Consider the following 22,343-nt stretch of genomic DNA (forward strand, 5'->3'; position numbering starts at 1 on the left):
CGCCGCGGACACAGGGCCGGCGGGGAGCGCGGGAGAGGCAGCGCCGCTGGAGTGAGAGCGGGAGAGGAGATAGGCAACCAAGGGGGCCCAAATATCGACAGGGTGGGACCTGGCGGGCATCAAATCCCAAAACTCAGATAAAAGCATCTGACAGCGAGAGGCATTCTCCAGCCAACTCGCAACCCTAGGAGCGGGCCGCCGACCCCAACACATGGCCACTCTATGCATCAGGGCAAAATTGAACAAAGCCAAGGAGACAGGATCAGGGCACACAGCTGCGCCGGTGATGTCGGAGATAGTGGAGCAAACCGCCTGCCAGAACTCTTAAACCTTAGGACAAAGCCATGCCAAATGAGCAAAGTCCGCAGCAGGGGCGGCACAACGCGTACAAAAGTCCTCAGGGATAAACCCGAGCCGGTGGAGATGCACAGGAGTGCGGTAAAACCTGTGCAAAAAATTGAAATGAATCAAGTGAAGTCGATAATTCGGTGAGAGCTTTTTAGTTTGACTACAGCAATAAAGCCAGTCGTCCGAGGTCCGCACCCGAGTCGAGGAGATGGGGGATGACAACAGGGCAAATGCATATAGTTTGGTGACCAACTTGTGTGGCGATGTAGAAGTATATACGAAATCCAGGGCCGGGAAAGTAGGGGGGGTTGTGGGAAGGTAAGGTGCAGTTTCCGGCAAGTAGCCCGCAACTGATAAAATAAGAGCGTGTCCTGCAGCGATGGGGACTCTGGAAGCGAGTAGAAGACTTTCTCCGGATAGAGATCCGCGCCGCATGACGGGACATACTAGAAGACTGAAGGGACGGAAAGTCCGGGTGGTCCATAATTGGCATAGCATTGGTAGAGAGAAGAGAAAGACCAGAGAGCCAGCGCAAGGAGGACCATGCCCAGCGCAGCGTCTCGGCCATATCGACCTCCGTCCATGGGCCCACCGCAGGAGCGAAAAGCGCAATAGTTAGTGGCCAGGGGGAAACGATGTCAGACTCCTCCGCAACGTGGGGCGATAGGGGGTGGGGTGAAGCCAAAAATGCAAGAAACTGGCCTGAGCGCATAGAGCGTAGAGCCAAAAGTCAGGTGCACCCAAACCACCAGCAGACAAGGGCAAGGTCAGGATATCATAGGCTACCCTTGGTTGCCGCCCCGTCCACACCAGCGAGACGACCAGAGAACGCAGCCTGCGAAAGAAATGAGAAGTTAGGGGGATAGGTATGTTTGAGAAGAGATAAAGGAATTTAGGGAGGACCTCCATCTTGGCTATAATAATAATAATAATCCACATTTGTATAGCGCACAATCACCCGTTAGGGTCTCTAGGCGCTGGGGGCCGTCGGGAAGATTAAGCAAGCTATTGCCCAGAGTCGCATGGTGCTGGGCTAACCTGCCGCCGGAGCCGGGGATAGAACCCTGATCCCCAGATTCCAGCGTCAGTCGCCCTGGCCGCGGCGCCACACCGCTATAGAGATGCAGCCGGCCAGGGACAACGGCAGGCGGCTCCACAAAGGGATCTTAGATTAGAGCCAGTCCACTGCGCGCCCAAAGTTCGACCTCCAAAGGTCATCCAAGTCTCTACTCAGCTAAATGCCCAAGTAGCGCGTAGGACCGGATGCCCACCCAAATGGGAAGTCAGGCGCGAAGGGGAGGGTAGCATCCGTCAAGGGGAAAAGAGCAGACTTACTCCAGTTTACCTGGATGCCCGAGAGCCCGCCAAATCGAATGACCTCCCGCACCAAGAGACTGAGGTTTTCCTGGGGATGAAAGACATAGAGAGTGATATTGTCCGCATACATGGAAACTTGGAGGGAGCGGGACGAGAAGCCAATGCCTCTGTGAGTATGGTGCTGCCGTAACCTAGCGGCCAGGGGCTCCATCGCGATGGCAAAAAGCATGGGCATTAGCAGGCACCCCTGATGGGTTCCACGAGTAATATTGATGGGGTCGGACACCTGACCATTAATGCAAAGATGGGCGGTGGGGCTGATATAAAGGAGTTTAATACTACGCAAACAGTAGGCACTGAATCCCATACGCGGTAGGACATAGAAAAGGAAGGGCCACTCCAGCGTATCAAACACCTTCGTGGCGTCAAGCAGGGTAGCCACGGCCGGAAGATTAGGATTAATTTGATGTAACACGGAAAAGATAGTGCGGAGATTGTGGGAGGTAGCCCTACCAGGGATAAAACCAGATTGATCGGGGAGGGCAATGGTGGGCATTAATAATTAGCAATCAATTTGGCAAAGATTTTATTATCGATATTTATAAGGGAAAGGGGGCAGTAGGAATCGCGGTGGTCGGCGGGCTTGTCAGGTTTAAGGAGCAGGGTTATTAAAGCCTCACGAAGGGACGGCGGGAAGATGCCTGTGTCAAAAGACTCATTGTACATGGCCACCAGGTGCGGTTCCAAGATGGTGGCGAACGATTTATAAAATGAGGCAGGCGGGCCGTCGAGGCCCAGTGCCTGGTCACTAGGTAGGCTGCTGATGGCTGCCAGAATTTCCTCCCTAGAGAAAGGCTTGTCAAGGAATTTACGATGATGGTCTTCGAGCCACACAAGGGCAATGAACTCGAAATACTGATCAAACTCCTCTGGTGACAGAGGGGAGCCGGCAGAGTAGAGTTGGGAGTAAAAGGCGTGAAAACGGGACTTAATTTCTTCCGGGGAGGTGGTCCGTCCGGACAAAGACTTCCATCCTGGAGATGTTGGTGGACTTGGGAAGGCCCGTGATGCGAAGGTTACTCCGGCGGGAGCGGGCCTCCAAATCTTCATTCTTCTCCCGGATCACGGCCAAGATCTTGTCCATCTGGAGTAACTTCGGTCTGTCCTGGGTGGCCGCGCCTCCGCGTCGGAGACCCTGGATTCCACGTGTAGAAGTCTGTTATCTTGGGAGTCCACTCGGGCCTTCACGGAGTTGAGACGAGCAGATAGTTGATCGAGCTGGGAAGCAATGCCGGGGACGGTCGACTTGACCTCAAGCATGATAGCCTTCAGGTGTCATCTCGGCCCGGGGTGGGTTCCAACGTCCCAGGGGAGTCAGCACCGTCCGAGCCCGCGCCGTCCTGACGCGAAGATCTCCGAAGTTCAAAGGCGATCTTGGGCTACTTTGGGTCAGATTTCCCCATGACGATGTGCAGCTCTGGTGGACACCCAAACACCCAGGAAGGAGAGCAAGCCGGTGGTATGAGGTGTGAAACCAATAGTCAGCCACCAGTAGCGAAGAGTCAGTCAGGGAGCACAATCCAGGAGGCAGAAGAGAGGCGGCACCGGAAGGAAACCCGGCGGGCCACACCCAACACAGCACGTGGCCCAGCCGGCAGCCAGGGATAGATGAAAGGGGCCACAAACCAGTCCCATGCAGAGTCGCCAGCAGCAGGAGGAAAGAAGGGCGAGATTGGGCCTCGGCGAGGGGCACCCCAGCAAGAGACCGCAATCAACTGGCCCCGGGGTGATGTGGAACCCCACAGAACCAGGACTCCCAGCGAGGACAGAAGAAGCAGCACTCAGTTCTAGGGAGCAGCAAAGTCGTGGGGGCCAGGTCCCGAAAGGGCGCCGAGCCACAGCTATCAACAGGAGAAGGCCCCTTCTCAGCCCTGGGCGGAAGCAGAGAGGGGGGTCCAGGGGCACCCCAGCGGGCCACACGGCAGAGCGTCAGGAGGGTAGAGGCAGAAGTGAGGGAGGGAGGCCCAAGCGGGCAAATTCAGGGCCCAGTAGCCGCAGATGCACCACACAAGAGGGAGCCAGTCTCCAGGGGGCCCGCCCGATGATGCAGTCTGCGCGGCGTAACAGCAGAACGCCAAAGCTCCAACAGGACAGTAGGGCCAGACCCCAGGCGGGGAAATCCACAGCAAGCAGAAGCCCCGATGTGCCCCAGGGAGGAGGGGCAGGAACTGACTCACCGCCGTGCCTCTGCGAGCAGGCCCCAGAGCAGGGGGTCGGACGCAGCAGGTGGGCCTCCTCGATGATCTGTGGAAGAGACACCCAGGGAGGCCTCGACCACAGCAGCGGGCAGTGAACTCTGCACCACACAGCAGTAATCAGGTGAGGTGCGGCAGCCGGCGCTCGACCGGAGGGTAAACACCAGCGGGGGAGGCAAGTGGGGCACGCCACTCCCACAGGCCGGCGCCGGCTGCGCCGCACCCAACGCAGGATCGAGGGAGACACTAGGCCGCAGCGCCGCCCGACCAAGCCGCACAGCGGACGGCCCCAGCCCCACCGGAAGACGGCCCCAGCACTGGCGCGACTCACCGCTGGAGGTGGCTTCCAGTGTCCAGCGTAAATGTGTGCATGTGATCCTCACCAAGAATCAAACAGGATGGAGTGTGAGAAAGAGCTTAAAAGCACATTTGTTTCACATGTGCACTATACAAGCAAATCTGCTCACTCACCTTTTTCTCCTTCCTGTAGTATCAGCGCGCGGAAGCCCCGGGCTTCACGGACAAAGGCCCAGACCCACTGGGCCGTCCAGGAGCCGCCGCACTACGGGGGTCCATCCCCCAGGTCAGTATTCTCCGGATGCCTCCGCCAACTCCACAGGGTCCCTGCAGGCCTCTCACATCTCCGTCCGGCTATGGCCTAGCAACGCCTCGGCCGAGGCGGGATGTGCAGCAAGCAGAGTTTGCCCAGGGCCCCACGTCATCATCCGGGGCAGCACGTTATCCACCGTCCGCAGGCGGCCACAAGCAGCCCGGCAAAGAAGGTCGACAGCGTCTGCGTCTTACACCGCAGGAGGCAACGGCCAGAGGTCTAGGAGATCGCAGTGGCTCACAGTGAGTATTAAGCTGCTTGTCTGTAGCAGCGCCATCAGTCCACCCCTTCTAAGCGATGCACTGGTTGTGTGCCGGCAGGACTGCATCCAATGTGATCAGACATCAGGGAGGAGAACAGGCCTCGGATGGCTCCCCGGGTCGCCAGGGTGTGCACTGAATTATCCAGGGTATTTAGCTATCTAGTACCTAGAAAAATAATTCTGGAATATCTAATTAGAGGTGCCCAAAGAAAGTCAATTCCATCTTTGCTTCAAGGAAGGTGGTGATAATGGTGTTGTAACGTTTTCAAAATATGAAAAAATGTGCAAACTTATGAAAATTATTTTTAATAATTTGTGTTTTTAATTATGCATAGAGTTGTGACCTATGAACTAATGATGTTGCACTTGGAAAGAGCTTCCTATGTCAATTAGAAGTGTGAATAATGCTATGAATAGTTATGCCATCTTTTCCTGTAATACTCTGTTATTTTAGAAATGGATGCAGCTTCTGATGTTCTCCTCACCTCGCTCCTGTTCCTTCACCCTCCTAATCAGTGTCTAGCAACAAAATCATCTCTCATGGTGCCTACATTGTGTGTTCAAAGTATCATTTTCAAGGACTTCTTCTAGGAGGGTTAGTGTAATTGTGCTAATTCTATGAGCTATTGTTTAAACTATGTTTCACTTGGGCTATACGTCTCCGGAGTGCAGTTGATGAAGAAGCAAACAGAAGATTTCTCTTATCTTAAGAAATGTTTTAATGCTAAAGATTTAGAAAATTACATGTTTCTGATTTGCCCATGCGACACTAAACATGATCATACCATGCTGAGTTTGCGGAATCTATTAATAGAAAGTGTGATTTGTGTATAACAACTCTTGAGCTTCAGAACTGTGAGCTTTTCTTGTTTGGTTTTACTCTGCAACTGTCTCTAGGAATTCTGTTGCTGAGATTCTATGTCCATTTGAGTTGGATTCTTTATGGGTATGCAGCCAGTGCTCTTTATGAGATTGACACTTAAAATGTTCGCTTGATTTCTGCCTAGCTAGGGATTATTACGTTTTAGGAATTTGCATTTATCTGTATTTCTGTAATGGAGCCTTCATGATCATTTATGCAATTTTCTCTGCACCGCATTTGACTATTCTTTAATAAATCAAATGTTTGCATTATTTTTGATCTAGAACCAATCCTTTATGCTTCCAATATTTAAGTGTGTATAACTATGCTAAACTGCGTTTTCCAGATAAAGAGTGCATTATCTAAATCCTAGATAAAGTGGAGCCTAAATATTTTGGTAAAATATCGATGTGATTAAATATTGGGGTCCAGTTCCCACAAAGTAAACTTCCATCAAATGCAAAATCTGGTTACTATGTGCTGTGGTTTTAATTTTTTTGCAAATTTTGTGCTGCAAATCTGACCACCTCCGTTCAGCAGAGAAATTGAGTAGTAAATTGTAGACGTTGCTGGAACTTTGCTTTCTTGGGCAACAATACAACAATAATGGGTAGTCACCATGATATTGTGTTAACAAATTTATACTACCATCAAACAATTGGTACAGTCGCAAATAATTCCTTACAAACTTTGACTGTAGAAAAGCAATACCTGCAGCCTTGGTATTTTAGGTTAGTTAGTTATGTCCCTTGTACAAACGTCTTATGCTTCCTTTGCCCCGAGGAAGTGTAATTTTGCACAGTTTTTAAAAGAAAAGCCTAGAGAGGTTTCCAGTCTCGTTATGCATGATCTCCCATTCCCGAATTCATCAGGGGTCACTTTAATACATTTATTTCACAGAATTCCCACATACTAAGGCCCAAAGTCTATACAGTGTACGGTCTGTATTTGTAAGCTGTGACTAAGAGCTCAGCGATTCTTTTTTTAATTATTTTTCTTTATAATTCTTATTTATTAAAATTGTTGCAAAACAGAAACATGACACAGCGAAAAAATTCCGTGCAGAGTCACAATACACAGCATTAAGTTACAGTCCAAGACAGGCAAAGAGTTACAATGAGGAGCTTTATGGCGACTTGAGTATCCAAGAATGATAAAGTAGCAGCACCAGAGAACCATAGAGTCACGTCCACCCCAGAGGGCGCGCAAAAAAAGAACAATAACCAAGAGGGACAGAAAGTCGCAGGAGTGTCAATGGGAAATATAGTTAGGGGCCCGGCATGGGCCAGCGCCGGCGGTCGCCGCGGACCAAGGGCCGGCGGGGAGCGCAGGAGAAGCTACGATGCCGGGAAGGGAGCGGGAAAGAAGGGATGGGCGACAGGGGACCAATCAGACAACAGGGCAGGAGTAACACAATCTCAGCACTATGAACATGGAGTCAATATGCCCCCCCCTCCGAGGGACACACATGAAAAGACAACAGCAGAGAGGCTCATGAAACAGCAAAGGCGCTGGGGGAAGAAGGTAAGGGTGATAGATACTGACCAACATCGGCGGCCGCCGCGGACACAGGGCCGGCGGGGAGCGCGGGAGAGGCAGCGCCGCTGGAGTGAGAGCGGGAGAGGAGATAGGCAACCAAGGGGGCCCAAATATCGACAGGGTGGGACCTGGCGGGCATCAAATCCCAAAACTCAGATAAAAGCATCTGACAGCGAGAGGCATTCTCCAGCCAACTCGCAACCCTAGGAGCGGGCCGCCGACCCCAACACATGGCCACTCTATGCATCAGGGCAAAATTGAACAAAGCCAAGGAGACAGGATCAGGGCACACAGCTGCGCCGGTGATGTCGGAGATAGTGGAGCAAACCGCCTGCCAGAACTCTTAAACCTTAGGACAAAGCCATGCCAAATGAGCAAAGTCCGCAGCAGGGGCGGCACAACGCGTACAAAAGTCCTCAGGGATAAACCCGAGCCGGTGGAGATGCACAGGAGTGCGGTAAAACCTGTGCAAAAAATTGAAATGAATCAAGTGAAGTCGATAATTCGGTGAGAGCTTTTTAGTTTGACTACAGCAATAAAGCCAGTCGTCCGAGGTCCGCACCCGAGTCGAGGAGATGGGGGATGACAACAGGGCAAATGCATATAGTTTGGTGACCAACTTGTGTGGCGATGTAGAAGTATATACGAAATCCAGGGCCGGGAAAGTAGGGGGGGGTTGTGGGAAGGTAAGGTGCAGTTTCCGGCAAGTAGCCCGCAACTGATAAAATAAGAGCGTGTCCTGCAGCGATGGGGACTCTGGAAGCGAGTAGAAGACTTTCTCCGGATAGAGATCCGCGCCGCATGACGGGACATACTAGAAGACTGAAGGGACGGAAAGTCCGGGTGGTCCATAATTGGCATAGCATTGGTAGAGAGAAGAGAAAGACCAGAGAGCCAGCGCAAGGAGGACCATGCCCAGCGCAGCGTCTCGGCCATATCGACCTCCGTCCATGGGCCCACCGCAGGAGCGAAAAGCGCAATAGTTAGTGGCCAGGGGGAAACGATGTCAGACTCCTCCGCAACGTGGGGCGATAGGGGGTGGGGTGAAGCCAAAAATGCAAGAAACTGGCCTGAGCGCATAGAGCGTAGAGCCAAAAGTCAGGTGCACCCAAACCACCAGCAGACAAGGGCAAGGTCAGGATATCATAGGCTACCCTTGGTTGCCGCCCCGTCCACACCAGCGAGACGACCAGAGAACGCAGCCTGCGAAAGAAATGAGAAGTTAGGGGGATAGGTATGTTTGAGAAGAGATAAAGGAATTTAGGGAGGACCTCCATCTTGGCTATAATAATAATAATAATCCACATTTGTATAGCACACAATCACCCGTTAGGGTCTCTAGGCGCTGGGGGCCGTCGGGAAGATTAAGCAAGCTATTGCCCAGAGTCGCATGGTGCTGGGCTAACCTGCCGCCGGAGCCGGGGATAGAACCCTGATCCCCAGATTCCAGCGTCAGTCGCCCTGGCCGCGGCGCCACACCGCTATAGAGATGCAGCCGGCCAGGGACAACGGCAGGCGGCTCCACAAAGGGATCTTAGATTAGAGCCAGTCCACTGCGCGCCCAAAGTTCGACCTCCAAAGGTCATCCAAGTCTCTACTCAGCTAAATGCCCAAGTAGCGCGTAGGACCGGATGCCCACCCAAATGGGAAGTCAGGCGCGAAGGGGAGGGTAGCATCCGTCAAGGGGAAAAGAGCAGACTTACTCCAGTTTACCTGGATGCCCGAGAGCCCGCCAAATCGAATGACCTCCCGCACCAAGAGACTGAGGTTTTCCTGGGGATGAAAGACATAGAGAGTGATATTGTCCGCATACATGGAAACTTGGAGGGAGCGGGACGAGAAGCCAATGCCTCTGTGAGTATGGTGCTGCCGTAACCTAGCGGCCAGGGGCTCCATCGCGATGGCAAAAAGCATGGGCATTAGCAGGCACCCCTGATGGGTTCCACGAGTAATATTGATGGGGTCGGACACCTGACCATTAATGCAAAGATGGGCGGTGGGGCTGATATAAAGGAGTTTAATACTACGCAAACAGTAGGCACTGAATCCCATACGCGGTAGGACATAGAAAAGGAAGGGCCACTCCAGCGTATCAAACACCTTCGTGGCGTAAAGCAGGGCAGCCACGGCCGGAAGATTAGGATTAATTTGATGTAACACGGAAAAGATAGTGCGGAGATTGTGGGAGGTAGCCCTACCAGGGATAAAACCAGATTGATCGGGGAGGGCAATGGTGGGCATTAATAATTAGCAATCAATTTGGCAAAGATTTTATTATCGATATTTATAAGGGAAAGGGGGCAGTAGGAATCGCGGTGGTCGGCGGGCTTGTCAGGTTTAAGGAGCAGGGTTATTAAAGCCTCACGAAGGGACGGCGGGAAGATGCCTGTGTCAAAAGACTCATTGTACATGGCCACCAGGTGCGGTTCCAAGATGGTGGCGAACGATTTATAAAATGAGGCAGGCGGGCCGTCGAGGCCCAGTGCCTGGTCACTAGGTAGGCTGCTGATGGCTGCCAGAATTTCCTCCCTAGAGAAAGGCTTGTCAAGGAATTTACGATGATGGTCTTCGAGCCACACAAGGGCAATGAACTCGAAATACTGATCAAACTCCTCTGGTGACAGAGGGGAGCCGGCAGAGTAGAGTTGGGAGTAAAAGGCGTGGAAACGGGACTTAATTTCTTCCGGGGAGGTGGTCCGTCCGGACAAAGACTTCCATCCTGGAGATGTTGGTGGACTCGGGAAGGCCCGTGATGCGAAGGTTACTCCGGCGGGAGCGGGCCTCCAAATCTTCATTCTTCTCCCGGATCACGGCCAAGATCTTGTCCATCTGGAGTAACTTCGGTCTGTCCTGGGTGGCCGCGCCTCCGCGTCGGAGACCCTGGATTCCACGTGTAGAAGTCTGTTATCTTGGGAGTCCACTCGGGCCTTCACGGAGTTGAGACGAGCAGATAGTTGATCGAGCTGGGAAGCAATGCCGGGGACGGTCGACTTGACCTCAAGCATGATAGCCTTCAGGTGTCATCTCAGCCCGGGGTGGGTTCCAACGTCCCAGGGGAGTCAGCACCGTCCGAGCCCGCGCCGTCCTGACGCGAAGATCTCCGAAGTTCAAAGGCGATCTTGGGCTACTTTGGGTCAGATTTCCCCATGACGATGTGCAGCTCTGGTGGACACCCAAACACCCAGGAAGGAGAGCAAGCCGGTGGTATGAGGTGTGAAACCAATAGTCAGCCACCAGTAGCGAAGAGTCAGTCAGGGAGCACAATCCAGGAGGCAGAAGAGAGGCGGCACCGGAAGGCAACCCGGCAGGCCACACCCAACACAGCACGTGGCCCAGCCGGCAGCCAGGGATAGATGAAAGGGGCCACAAACCAGTCCCGTGCAGAGTCGCCAGCAGCAGGAGGAAAGAAGGGCGAGATTGGGCCTCGGCGAGGGGCACCCCAGCAAGAGACAGCAATCAACTGGCCCCGGGGTGATGTGGAACCCCACAGAACCAGGACTCCCAGCGAGGACAGAAGAAGCAGCACTCAGTTCTAGGGAGCAGCAAAGGCGTGGGGGCCAGGTCCCGAAAGGGCGCCGAGCCACAGCTATCAACAGGAGAAGGCCCCTTCTCAGCCCTGGGCGGAAGCAGAGAGGGGGGTCCAGGGGCACCCCAGCGGGCCACACGGCAGAGCGTCAGGAGGGTAGAGGCAGAAGTGAGGGAGGGAGGCCCAAGCGGGCAAATTCAGGGCCCAGTAGCCGCAGATGCACCACACAAGAGGGAGCCAGTCTCCAGGGGGCCCGCCCGATGATGCAGTCTGCGCGGCGTAACAGCAGAACGCCAAAGCTCCAACAGGACAGTAGGGCCAGACCCCAGGCGGGGAAATCCACAGCAAGCAGAAGCCCCGATGTGCCCCAGGGAGGAGGGGCAGGAACTGACTCACCGCCGTGCCTCTGCGAGCAGGCCCCAGAGCAGGGGGTCGGACGCAGCAGGTGGGCCTCCTCGATGATCTGTGGAAGAGACACCCAGGGAGGCCTCGACCACAGCAGCGGGCAGTGAACTCTGCACCACACAGCAGTAATCAGGCGAGGTGCGGCAGCCGGCGCTCGACCGGAGGGTAAACACCAGCGGGGGAGGCAAGTGGGGCACGCCACTCCCACAGGCCGGCGCCGGCTGCGCCGCACCCAACGCAGGATCGAGGGAGACACTAGGCCGCAGCGCCGCCCGACCAAGCCGCACAGCGGACGGCCCCAGCCCCACCGGAAGACGGCCCCAGCACTGGCGCGACTCACCGCTGGAGGTGGCTTCCAGTGTCCAGCGTAAATGTGTGCATGTGATCCTCACCAAGAATGAAACAGGATGGAGTGTGAGAAAGAGCTTAAAAGCACATTTGTTTCACATGTGCACTATACAAGCAAATCTGCTCACTCACCTTTTTTCCTGGGAGTAAGATCGGTGTCTTTCTTTGGAGATGGTTTTGACAAGCGGAAGGCATATATATTTTTTGCATCAAGCTCTCTTTCTTTCTCCTGAGCATAAAAAAATGTTGTTCAGTTACACAGTGTGTTTTAAATCATAAATGTTGCAATTTATACCATACACAAATTAGTTTCTTTATGGAGGGAATAGGAAACAGATTAGTAGTTATTGTTTTGTCAAAGTTTTTGCAAGTTTAACAGTTTCTAAAAACGTTTTAGCAAAAGAGAATGCCACTCCTGATAAATATGGTGCAGAGCAAGACACTAATGTATCAAAAAACAAATAAACAATCAAGGATCACCAACATGCTACACAGAATTCCACTAATGCCAGACAGCAGGTCATATAATGCAATCAGTATTGTATTAGTCATTTGCCAATCACGTCAAGATGAACTAACATGACTAGAGTTACAAACAAGAGAAAAGAAACTCATTAGTATTCATACCTCTACACTATAAATGAAATCCTTATATTTTAACTGAGCACCTCAATTACCAGCTTAGGATATGATAGGTTTCTTACACCAGTTCCAAGAAGGGAAAGAACATTTTAAAAAATACTCATTCATTAAAACATGCAGTGTAGGAGCTAGAAATTCAGACATGCAACTTCTAGCATGCACATTTGGTGTAAAAACAAGCAGATGGATCGCTAGGTACACAATAAGACAGCGGTATGGGCGATCACAATAGATTTAAGCTATAAATGTGATAAACATACAGGATGAACAGATGAATTGTACAAGCTTGATGCCTTTTCATGACCTCCTACAGCTATGAGTAATTACTGTACAGTATCCTATGTGGGTTCTGTAGTTCACCCTGGTCTCCCATGGCAAACAATATTACTTCCTTCCAGCTGGATAACCAAGGGACTCCTTATATGCTCTTCAGCGGAGGCAAATGGAACAGTTCAGCCTTAGTCTAGGAATCGGTAGAAGTTGGAAATTGAAACCTCTAGACATTACTAGATCTTCAAAGAACAACAGGATTTTAATTAAAGTTAAAAAAAAATGTTTTAAAGAGCATTTAAAATGGCATCAGTATCAACTTATGACCAAAAGCATGTTTATAATATTTAAACTTTTGCGTATCAAACAAGAGAGAGAGAGCACTAGATAGCGAGTCCGTATCCCCAAGGATTTATATGCAATCAAAAAGGACTAACTATATGTGAACATTTTACAGGACTCAGAACTGTATTGTTAGTGGAAACCTATTAGGTTTTGTCATGAAGCCCTCACCCACCAACCTGGTTGGTGGCATGCTTCATCATCGGGCCCACCCAGTGACACCGAAAGTGTCCAGGGTGTGCTTAGACGCCTGATTACAGCGGAGCAGGTATGTTACTGAGAGTGCAGTGTGGTGATGTGAAAGGTGAAGATTTAAAATGCTATACAGTGGTCCCAGTACCAGAGGGTAAATTAAACTTTAATAACTGGGCCTCTGTTAGCGTTTAAAAACAAGGCTGGTGGATGTCACGGTGGTAAAGTTAAGCCCTCCTACATCCAAGTGTGGTCTACATGTTTCAGCCAGTGCCTTAGATTAAGCTGGCTTTCCTCAGGACCGTAAATAAGTGAAAGTGCAAGTTTAAAATAAATTGAGTGTGTGATTACACTATGTGTCGCACTCACTAAGGTGCTATAAGTGTGCGAGGGGGATTCCCTCACCAAGCATACCTGGGCATACAACATGTATGACAGAACAAAACATACAGGGAGAGAGTCTTTAGCATGTTGCTTAGGTTCACAATGATCAAGAAAATTGCCGGTTTTAAGTGCTGAGTGAAATGACAAAAAAACGCCAAAGGTGTAACAGTACTGGTGTTACTGTTCAGGTGGTAATAATCGATATATAATGTAAGCGTGGTGAGGCTAGAAAGCGAGCATCACACACACACTCTGTGGTAGGAGCATTAAGTAAAAAGGTATTCTTACGCAAGCGTTTTGCCGCGAATTCTCTCAGGATTGATCCGGCAGAGGGGTATGACCCTAGAAAGAGAGAGGCCACTGGCAATGAACAACCTGTAAGGAGAGCAGCGCTTACCCGGGCGAGCATGGTAATTCCATCGTACTCATGGTATTGTCGGTCAAGACCTGCGGGGGGTACCTGTAGTGCCATCATGAGCCTCCGGAACCAGTGTGGAGGCTGTACTGGTCTTTAAATACACCCTGTTTGATTGCGGGCACCTGCATCAAGAGAGCATGGAAGACAGACTGCCAGGGGTGTGTCATGTGTGCTATGCACCTGCGTGTCTCAAACTGTTAGTGTTTCCGATGCCGCGCATGCATGGTAGCGCCTCGAAGAGTTACTGGGTGGCGCCTGCGCACTTCGGAGCCTGCGAAGTCGCGCATGGGGGTTTCACACTCTGTAATGGGAGGTGAAACGTATGGTATGCGCATATAAGTATTGAGCTATGAACACCATAAGGTGAACATAAAGTAGCGCATAAAAGTGAACATATGTATGGAGTTATAAATACACAGGGTGGCGCCTGCGCATTACGGAGCCTGGGAAGTAGTTCATGGAGGTTTCATACTCTAGAGTGGGGGATGAAATGTGTGGTATGCGCATATGGGTATCAACTTATGTGCACCAAGGAGATAGTGCTTGATGGTGAGCATGTGTATGGAGTTAAAAATACAGTATTGTTTGGGGGGTATAAAGCAAACATCACCACACTGCACTCTCAGTAACATACCTGCTCCGCTGTAATCAGGCGTCGAAGCACACCCGGGACACATTCAGTGTCACTGGGTGGGCCCGATGATGAAGCATGCCACCAACCAGGTTGGTGGGTGAAGGCTTCATGACAAAACCTAATGGGTTTCCACTAACAATAGAGTTCGGAGCCCTGTAAAATGTTCACATATAGTTAGTCCTTTTTGATTACATATAATATTTAAACACTAGGCACTAGCTTTTCTCACACAGTTACTTTATGACAATTATCTTATAGGGCTGCATAGGGGAAGGACTCTGAGAAATCTGATTTTATTACAATTGGTATCAAAGACTAAGACAATTAGAGATTGGATATGTACATTTTTTTACACTTCAACAAACTTGCAATGTTATAGCATTTTGGGTTGGGTCAACACAGTGGCTAAAACACCGGCCACTGAAAGTCCATTCAAAAATTGCAAAAATCTATAAATTCAAACATGCATCATCCAAACAATTTGGATTTCACTAAAATACAGTCAATGATCATGTTTGAGTGTACCGATTGCCTTGGTGTTCAAGTTCAATCAAGTAAGGTAAGCCCCTACTCCTGCATCATCTTCATGAAGACCCTCAAAAAAACCTCCTGCAGAGCGATGGAAAGACCTAGGGTCGTATTACACAAAGTGCCCCCGGGGTGCAACGGGCTTTTGCGCCCGTTTTGCATGCCCCGGAGGCACATTGGTATTACAAAAGGGACCACAGAGGCTTGTGCGGCCCTTTCTGTAATACTGATATCACTGGTGCACATAAAGCACTATCTTCAGGGGGCATTCCCCCATTTGCCTGGGTGCATGCCCCATGCAAATGAGGGAATCCCTTTGTGTCTCCGCCCAAGCCATATTACAGATGGGGGCGCAGAAGCAAAGAAGCTCTCAGGAGACGTACTGTCAGTGCACCCCTGAGAGCAGCCCTCTGGAACCCCCCTTCCGATTATGCTCATCACTACAACCACTGTTTCTGAATCTCTCTTCATACTACTTGTCGGAAGACTTTTTGCCTTGCATACAATAATTTGGATAGAGTCAAATGGGCAAACCTCCTTCTCCAGACATCTCTGGTTTATAGTAAGGGGCTCTCAACCGCATTGCGAGTCAGGAATTTCAGAATGCGGACACTAGCAGCCATCAATGGATTCTCCAGGTATTCAATCTTAGATTACAGTGCACCAGCAAAGAGACAGAGCAAATGCGACAAACTCGTGGGGTGGTTTCCACTTGGCTTGCAGGTCAGCCACCGTGGTATCTAAAATCTCTTGCTCTGTTGTAGATACGTCTTTATGCATGGATAGTCCTGATCAGTGAAATAACTTTCCTCTACACAGTCCTGGTGTCCGTTATGAATTCCGAAGGCTATATAATATCAGGAAGTCACAACTGCTTTCATGTAGAGCCTTAACTCTCAACGTATCTTTCCTACCTGTCCCTCCCTCTCATCATGCAGGTTAAATTTCCCTTTGTCTAACTTGGAGGCCCTCTTCAAAAGCCATCTCTCTGAAATAGAATTAAAAGAACAAAAAAGAATGAGTATTTCTTTATAGTTTTAAGTGACGACTATTTGCACAGGTATACCAACGGATGTACGGTTGGCATTTTTGTTGAATTTATATTTGAACTAGTCTTTTGTTCCAATGTAACATCTGCTGTCAAGAGGGTGTTGCGTACTCTGCTCCCTCAATGGCCCTATGTTAGAATTTCCTGCATCCCTCAAATGTCCAAGGGGGAGCAAAAATGGAAATCACTGTTAACGAGTATTGTAATTCTCATAAGGTTGTTTCACTTTTGAAAATGTAACTGAGTTTTTTTTTTTATCTAGGTTCCTAAATAGCTAGATTTTTATATATGCCCTGCTCCCAATACTACAGGGTAGAAAGGACAATAATGATTTTGTATTTCTTCCTAATGCTACGTGAGACTATAAACCACGAACACCCATAGCACCAGAAGCCAACAGTGGCATTCTTATGGTGTACAACACAAGCTTAAGCACACAAATCCTACGTGTTTACATATTGGCTAAACGCCAAATGATTTCCAAACCATTTGCAGGTCATACGTACAAGCTTCCTCATTTCATCCTTGAAGAACTACACAGACATGTTAGACTGTTAATGCCGATACACTTTCAGTGACTTAGAAAAAAGAACGCGCATGATACGAGCCCTACCTTAAGCTTCTGTCCAAGCCGCAGGAGTTCATCTCGGAGAGCTTTATTTTCTTCTTGCGTCTCACGTGCCTTCTTCCGCTCGGACAGCAACTGTCTCTGGAAGCTACTTTGGCTCAGCTCTAAGCTTTTCTCTAACTCCTTCATTGAGCAGCATGAGAAAAAAAGTAGGCGTGATTATTATGTAAAAAATGCATATTTGAGATTAAGATATGCATAGTTTTCCTAACCGTCTTACGATATGGCATTTTAGGGCCCTAAACTTCAATTATCTTTCCTCCAGGAAAATGTTATCACTCATTACTTTCCCTACTCAATCATTTCCCCCATTGCCTGCAAACCGGGAGCCCATCTGGACTGTGAAAGGAGTCTGGGCACCAGGTCTTTTTTCTCTTTGAAGTATTACATTCATATTTCTTCTACATCATGCAAGCCCGCCCCCCCCCCCCCTTCCTGTGCATATCTTCTGTATATTGAAGCACTGTGCACCGCTTCTTTATATTGCAGTAGTCACTCATCATAAGACATGGTTTCTATTGCCAGTGCATTGCAACTTTGGCCCTTTGAACTCAGTTCATGAAGCCCGTGGGCTACTTTATCCCCACCCTTGTTTCCAGGGTCTCAATTTGGATCGCTCGGTACCGATCCTACCCTAGACCATCCCATCATATTAATATCTCATAGCGCCATTCTTATAATGGCATACACACATATATATAAAAATATATATATAAGGATTCACAATCCTGAAGCGCCGAACAGCAACAGCAACGGACACAACCAGGTACAGACCACAAACCAAGGTTTTAAAGAGAAATGTAGTGCTTTATTCCATCAATGGGGATGGCGGCATGATGCGTTTCGTCCGGGAAACCCGGACTTGATCACATGACAAGACCCAGAGACATGAGTGGTTAAATACTGGTGAAAAAACGAGACTCCTCCCACAAATGAATAGACATAAAGGTAGTGTCATTCAGTATATAAAACAATCAATCCAAATGCATTGTACAATGTAATTCAATGCATGAGTGCAAAAATACTAGATTCACTGTACAATTATAACAGTCTTAAAAGAATAAATTCTGTTAACGGGCATAAAGGGCGAGTGCCCAATGGATAACCATAATATACATTTATAAATTGTAACTGAACAATAAAAATCCAATGTCAGTGGGGCATGTTGTAAAACCAGTAAATTCAATAAAAACCACAAATAGTTTTAAAGTGCATCGAAGAAAAGTGCAGGGTGAATAATCCCAAAAAGTTGGGAACAAACATTGTATATCCAGATAAAAACCTGGAGCAGAATAAAAATTAGTGATAAAGTGCAAAGTGCCAATTGAGTGCAAAAGTCGGCAGTGCATATATATAAATAAATAGATAAGGGAGGGAACAAAAAGGGCAATCACACCTTATAGAACTCATATATAGCAGCAAGCAGTAGGACATACCTATAAAATTCATAGTAGTACAGCTGGGTATGTAAAAACCAGATATCAATATTATCAATAATATGATTCTCAGAGTAAACAATCTTCATAGACCATCCATAACATACACAAATAGATTAAAACCATATACAAAGGTATAAAATCCATTATAAAAAAGTTATGCATATGATGGAATTAAATATTTACAGAAAATTGTTAAGATCTTCTCCCATGTTCAGGCCATTAGGGATCTTACTATTTAACCTCAAAATATATTGACTTTCTAATTGTCTGAGTCTTTTCTCTCTGTCTCCACCAGGTCTTTTTTCTCTTTGAAGTATTACATTCATATTTCTTCTACATCATGCAAGCCCGCCCCCCCCCTTCCTGCGCATATCTTCTGTATATTGAAGCACTGTGCACCGCTTCTTTATATTGCAGTAGTCACTCATCATAAGACATGGTTTCTATTGCCAGTGCATTGCAACTTTGGCCCTTTGAACTCAGTTCATGAAGCCCGTGGGCTACTTTATCCCCACCCTTGTTTCCAGGGTCTCAATTTGGATCGCTCAGTACCGATCCTACCCTAGACCATCCCATCATATTAATATCTCATAGCGCCATTCTTATAATGGCATACACGCACATATATAAAAATATATATATATATATATATATATATATATATATATATATATATATATATATATATATATATTTATTTATTTTTTTTTTTTTTTTTGGGAACATCCCAATCGCACAGGCGAGAAAAAACCCAATATTAAAATCAAACAGCTGCTCAATTGTAATTCAGAGTATACTGTATACTGCCTGACCTGTCCCTGCAAGCTGCGATATATCGGCAGCACGATAAAACCAGCGAAACTAAGAATCCTTGAACACATGCGGGCAATCACAAATAAAGACAAATCTTATCCCGTTGCCCGCCACTTTGCTGAGTACCATCAAAGCAAGTGGGAAAAACTTAGTTTTTACTGCATGGATCAGGTACCTAAACTAGAACGGGGTGGTGACAGGGAGAAATCCCTACGTATTCTGGAGTCAAAGTATATCATCAGTCTAAAAACCATGACTCCATGGGGGCTTAACAATAATGAAGAACTGTGGGTTCATCTTTAGGTCCTGCGCAATCACCAACAATTAGAAATAACAACTTGCCCTGTAAAACTTTTCTTCTTCCTTTTTTCTAAAAAACTGCAAGTCCTTACCAGAATTAATTGCACTGTTGTTGGAATTGCCCATTCAGGGCTGAATAACGAACATCTTGCACATTGAGGGAAAAAGAGAAAAATAATTTCTCTGTGCAAGCAATCCAATATTTGATAACAGTATATTTTTTGCTGTGTGTAACAAATATAATGAACACATGTACAGAGATTGGTTATCCCATATGTTTTTAATGAGCACTATGCACTTTCACGACACTCGCCACTTTTCAGCCTGTGACAATAATGTTATTTGCACATTCCAAGATGGCCGCTGAATTTTTGTATGACATATGTCCTTTTTTCATGTTTATGAAATGTATTTTGGTGAACGGCTTTAAATGGCGACAATAACCATGCACTCATGGTACACTGACGAAGCCTGCTAAGGCGAAACGCGTCTGTAAGGGGTGAGGGGGGTTTGGTGTGAATAAATTGACAAATCGGATACCAGTGTGCCAGCCAATCTTTTTTCTGCAACCTACATTTGGACACAGAAACGTGCAATATATATATATATTACCTACTGGCGGTCGCCAGTAGGTATATATAGTTAGGATTTTTTCTCTATGGGTTTTTTGAAAATTCTATGTCTAATAACTTTGGCGTTTGTGGAGGGAATTGGCTGAAATTTTCAGGAAAATTGCACATTTTGTTTCTGAGCAGCCCCTGAAAATTGGGGGGGGGGGGGGTTCGTCCAGGGGGGGGTCGAGAAAAAAGGGGGGTCCCAAAACGTGTTTTTAACATTGAGTTTTCCATAGGGCGGTTGGCCTCACTTTTAGCCCGAACGGCTGAATGGATTTGCACGAAACTTGGCAAAATTGTAGGGACTGGTAGCCCGATGTGCCTTTTGTAGGTCTCAATATATGTGCTACAGTGGATTTTGAGAAATTAACGTTTAAAAAAAGATATATATCTGTAACAGCGGACCGGGCAGCGCTCCAGGACGCGTACTTTTCGCGCAACGGAGCTTTGTGAAGCGAAGCTGATTGGTTCTCCGGCGTCTGTCAACATTCCAAACAGTCCGTAGCGGCCGCCATCTTGTCTCTCGGTAGGATCGAGAGACAAGAGGAGGCCAAAGCGAAGGGGCAAATGACCATAAGGGGGAATAGTAGATCCTCGCTGACCCCCTAGGTTTGATGTGGAGGTTTTAAAAGGGCCCCGCGGGGCAAAAAAAATAAATAATAATCGAACGGCTGAATGGATTTGCGCGAAACTTGGCAAAATTGTAGGGACTGGTAGCCCGATGTGCCTTTGCTAGGTCTCAATATATGTGCTTCAGTGGATTTTGAGAAATTAACGTTCAAAAAAAGATATATATCTGTAACAGCGCACCGCTTCGCGTACTTTTCGCGTTACGGAGCTTTGCGAAGCGAAGCGGATTGGCTCTCCGGTGTCTGTAAACATTCCAAACAGTACGTAGCGGCCGCCATCTTGTCTCTCGGTAGGATCGAGAGACAAGAGGAGGCCAAAGCGAAGGGGCAAATGACCATAAGGGGGCATAGTAGATCCTCGCTGACCCCCTAGGTTTGATGTGGAGGTTTTAAAAGGGCCCCGCGGGGCAAAAAAAAAAAAATAATAATAATAAAACGGCTGAATGGATTTGCACGAAACTTGGTAAAATATTAGGGACTGGTAGCCCGATGTGCCTTTGCTAGGTCTCAATATATGTGCTTCAGTGCATTTTGAGAAATTAACGTTCAAAAACAAGATATATATCTGTAACAGCGCTCCGCTTCGCGGAGATAAAATTATATCTGTATTACCTAGCTGTTGCTAACACCAGTTAGCGACGGCTAGTAGGAGATAGCGACCATCTTGGGCCCCACTTTGCATGTGAGTGATATTTATCACTAATGACATGCAAAGTGGGCATGCCAAGATGTTAGCGACTGGAAACAGTCGCTAACATCGCTATCTCCTATTATCAACTTTTGGAAATATTCGAGATAAGCGCGAATATCTCCAAAAAGTAACAGCTGCCCTGAGCAGTTCTTAGCCATGTTATCCAATGGGAGGTGGATAACATGGCTAAGAGCATTAGCTCGGTAATGCATGAATATCGCTGAGTTTTCAGCGATATTAATGCATTGCGGTCGTTTTTTATCGTATTTGCGATAAACCTTGATAATAGCAAGGTTTATCTGCGATAATTTCTGACGGTAAAAAAATCTTTGCAATGCATCGTTAGGGATAAATATCGCTTAACTTTGGTAATATGCCCCAACGCCTGTTAACGTTCGGTTCGAAGGAAATCAGGAAGTGTTGAAAAACATTGTCTGCGCCATCTTGTCTTTTTTCAAATGCCACACTTTTGTCGTGCACGGCAGCCATTTTAGATGCCTTGACCAGACCCACTCTGTGCACGCTGTCGATCCTTAGCATGGCTCCCCACCCTCGCAAGCATCTCACCCAGGCAGTGGTCACCCCCGCTCTCTGTCTTATGCATGGGTAATAAACCTCCCCCCATCTGCGCTGCTCTTCCCTGAGAATCACACCCTGTGCCCGCCCGACACCTCCCTTTCGCCCTATTCACTACCGCACCCTCTGACACTCCTTTTCCTCTGTGTCCGATTGTCCAGGCCGGTCCTAGGCTATCAGCTAGCCCTGCAGATGTAGTTTATGGCCACAGCTGTAAAGAATCACCCCTCTTCAAAGGAGTTATAGTAGATCAAGGCCCACACTCGATGAGATCCGTCACAGCAGAAGCGTTGCTATTATCTGAAAACCATCCTGTATTGTGATTGGGGAGGGGACCGAGCGTGAAGCGGAAGATTCCAGGGATGACTCTTTGTACATCAAAGTTTTTACAATTATGTGTCACATTAAAAATATATAGCACTCCGACAAAGTAGTAAGATTATAAAACTTTAATAATTTATAAATATATACACAAGAAAACAAAAATAGTAATAACATATAAACATTTTTAGGGAAAAACAACGAAGTAGCGGTCGGCTGTGCGAATAGTCCCAACGCAGCACAACGTCCAGATTTCCGGCGTGGGGCGTCGCGGGGGTGGGTCATCAGTAGCAAACTGTTGTGCGAATAGTTCCAAGGCAGCAGAACGCGCCGAAATCTAGATGACACGAAAGTGATGTCTAGTAAGTTGCCACCCAGCAAATAACGGCGTGGGGCGTCGCG

At 48.1% G+C, this 22,343-nt stretch overlaps 1 protein-coding gene across 3 annotated transcripts in view; it reads right to left on the reverse strand.

Annotated features, from left to right (window-relative positions):
- The window catches only part of LCA5 (lebercilin LCA5), a 271,514-nt gene that overhangs the window by 200,140 nt on the left and 49,031 nt on the right, over positions 1 to 22,343 (reverse strand). For all 3 annotated transcript variants that reach the window (XM_078648109.1, XM_078648107.1, XM_078648108.1), the window contains exons 4-5: positions 16,544 to 16,681; positions 11,605 to 11,701 (exon numbers count right to left, since the gene is read on the reverse strand). In XM_078648109.1, the coding sequence (XP_078504235.1) occupies positions 11,605 to 11,701; positions 16,544 to 16,681 (235 nt within the window). The remainder of the gene's footprint in view (positions 1 to 11,604; positions 11,702 to 16,543; positions 16,682 to 22,343) is intronic.

Source organism: Lissotriton helveticus, chromosome 6 (assembly GCF_964261635.1).
Source record: "Lissotriton helveticus chromosome 6, aLisHel1.1, whole genome shotgun sequence".
Lineage (NCBI taxonomy): Eukaryota > Metazoa > Chordata > Amphibia > Caudata > Salamandridae > Lissotriton > Lissotriton helveticus.